At 35.2% G+C, this 2,429-nt stretch overlaps 1 protein-coding gene across 1 annotated transcript in view; it reads right to left on the reverse strand.

The window, feature by feature from the left end:
* The window catches only part of SUSD1 (sushi domain containing 1), a 57,222-nt gene that overhangs the window by 10,160 nt on the left and 44,633 nt on the right, over positions 1 to 2,429 (reverse strand). Inside the window, 1 exon segment of the mRNA XM_009329004.1 lies at positions 1,424 to 1,679. Coding sequence (XP_009327279.1) covers positions 1,424 to 1,679 — 256 coding nt within the window.

Below are 2,429 nucleotides of genomic sequence, written 5' to 3' on the forward strand. Positions count from 1 at the left end.
AAACCAATGCATAAAACCCAAGGATACATAGAGTTCAAGGATGTATTTAGGAGTGCTTAAAGAGGATAAACTTGTATACGTTTGACTCATTAACAAGCCTGCTCCACAGAGTATTTTTCTAAAACATACAGTTTGTTGTCCAAATTCCAGGGTATTTTGGGCTAACTTAACATTATTCATGAACTGAATGCCTTCAAATGTAATTTCCGTACTTATTCCCTCATACAATTAATTAAAAATTTATGACAAACAACAGACTTGTATCAGGATCAGAAAGCACTTTATCTGTGCTATAAAAACTCCTTAGACTATTGTTAAAGTAGATGCCACACAAAACATATGCTGCACAGACTAGTAGATACCAGTAACTGGTATTACATGTACTTGTTTTATTTCACTCACTTTGGACTGAGACAGTTACATTTCTTAATAGAAGCTAGCTTAACTCACTGAGATTTGGGTGTAAGCTTCCGAAATTGTAGAGAATTATTTACAAGTGCCTCACAGATCGGTTTTTGTGTGCCTCCTTGCTTTGTGCTGTATGCACAAAGCCCTAAAACTCTATTTTAATAGAGTCTATTCTTTTGAGTGGCAGGGTGAGGCACTGTTGAGGTGTTTTTTTCTTTAGTAGGGGTTGCTTTGTTCAGTTTTTACATTTGACATTCAGGAACTGTATGCACATGAAAAGTCTATCACCTGGCCCATATGAGAAAAGCTTCCTACTGCTGAGATTTATATTACAAAAAGATTACAAGCTGTTGACCCCGAGACAGATAACGACGGAAAACTAGTGGCATAATGACATCATGGGAGGCAAGACAGTGGAGCATGAAACAGCTGAGATATACATTTTAGAAACTTTTTGTTTCTAATTAAAATATATAATTATTGTAAAATGACAAAAAATTAATGCTAGTAATGTACTTTTTTCCACAAGGCTTTCCCAAGGGAGCTGGAGTTGACATTCGTTGCTACGTGGAAGGTAACACACATGATAAAATATGTTTTTCCTTGTCATTTGGAGAACTGTAATATTTTGCTATAAAACATTCAATTAGAAATTAAAATGGGTGAATATTTCACTGCTAAGGAGTAATTTTCAGATTCTTATACTAATCTCTTTCACTAAATTCTGGCCCAATAAAGACACCCTCAATTACTGCGGGCAGCAATGGCCTTCATTTTTAGGTTTTTCCATTGTTTGCCTTTGGCATCCAGAGTTGCTCCAACATTACAATGACATAAATATCTGTAAGGAATTACAAGAGTTATTCAAAGAGCTTCAGATTTAATCTAATTCTGTCAACTAACAGATCCTTGCAACATCATAAAAAATTTAACACAAAGCTAACATTTTCCTCTTTTTTCCCCAGCAACATGTCATTCAACAGGTGTAAAGAAAAGGTTTTAAAATATCCATTACCTTATTCCACTCACTTATTATTCTCAAAAAAACACAATACTCTTCTCCCAGCTTTAAAGGAGCATTATAAAACTTTCCGTAGTAATGTCTGTCTCCAAGAGCAATTGACATATTATCAGCAACATCCTTCGCCCGAAATTCAGCTGCCACATATCCTTTAACATCAGTGGTGTTACTAAAGAAAGCTGCAGCAGCAAAGGAGTCACAAATAAAAGTGCTTTGCAAACCCAGCGGAAGCACAATCACTTGATAAAGACTAGAGTGAAACAAAAAAAGTAAACATTAGCCCTCACTTCAATGTACTAAGCGTCAGACATTCATTAATTCACATTGTCTTTTCTATTTGTATCCTCTTAACTGCTTTTTATTATCAATGTCCAATACAAACGCTTCTTATACTAAAATATTTCTCTCTGTGTGTGATCCATCGCGTTTTGAACCAAAAGCACTGCATGCACAACTTAGAGCTCGTTCTTCTCATCACATACACATTAACTTTACATGTTCATTCTTGTTCAGAAGAGCATCAAACTGAGTTACTGCAGGCTACCTCTTGCTCCTCTCATTTAACACGTAAGTTCACCTATGAAACAACACATCATTGGCCTCTTAAAATGATATATAATTTCCCAGAAACAAGACTTTTTCTGTTTAAAGAAGGAGAGGACAGATACCATTTGTAAAAAATTAATCAAATCTGTTTTCAGATCTCTCAAAACAATGTTTATTCTATGGTATCCAACCATAGGAAGACTAATTATTAGGGCTGCTACAGTAGTCATTTCCTGAAACATTATTAGCTTTCAAATACTTTCTGCTTTAGTGTAATGTTGAGTTACAATTACTTTTTCCTTTCATCACAAACAGCACTTAGTAAGGTGTAAATCCTTCTTCTCTCGAAATATATTTTGGTAGTAATACACTAATATGAAAACACTACTTCAGAATATGCATAAATACAGACATTGTTCACCATTTCCTCTGGCTCCTGGGGTGGGGGGGGGTG

This window comes from Pygoscelis adeliae, unplaced genomic scaffold (assembly GCF_000699105.1).
Source record: "Pygoscelis adeliae isolate BGI_AS28 unplaced genomic scaffold, ASM69910v1 Scaffold127, whole genome shotgun sequence".
Lineage (NCBI taxonomy): Eukaryota > Metazoa > Chordata > Aves > Sphenisciformes > Spheniscidae > Pygoscelis > Pygoscelis adeliae.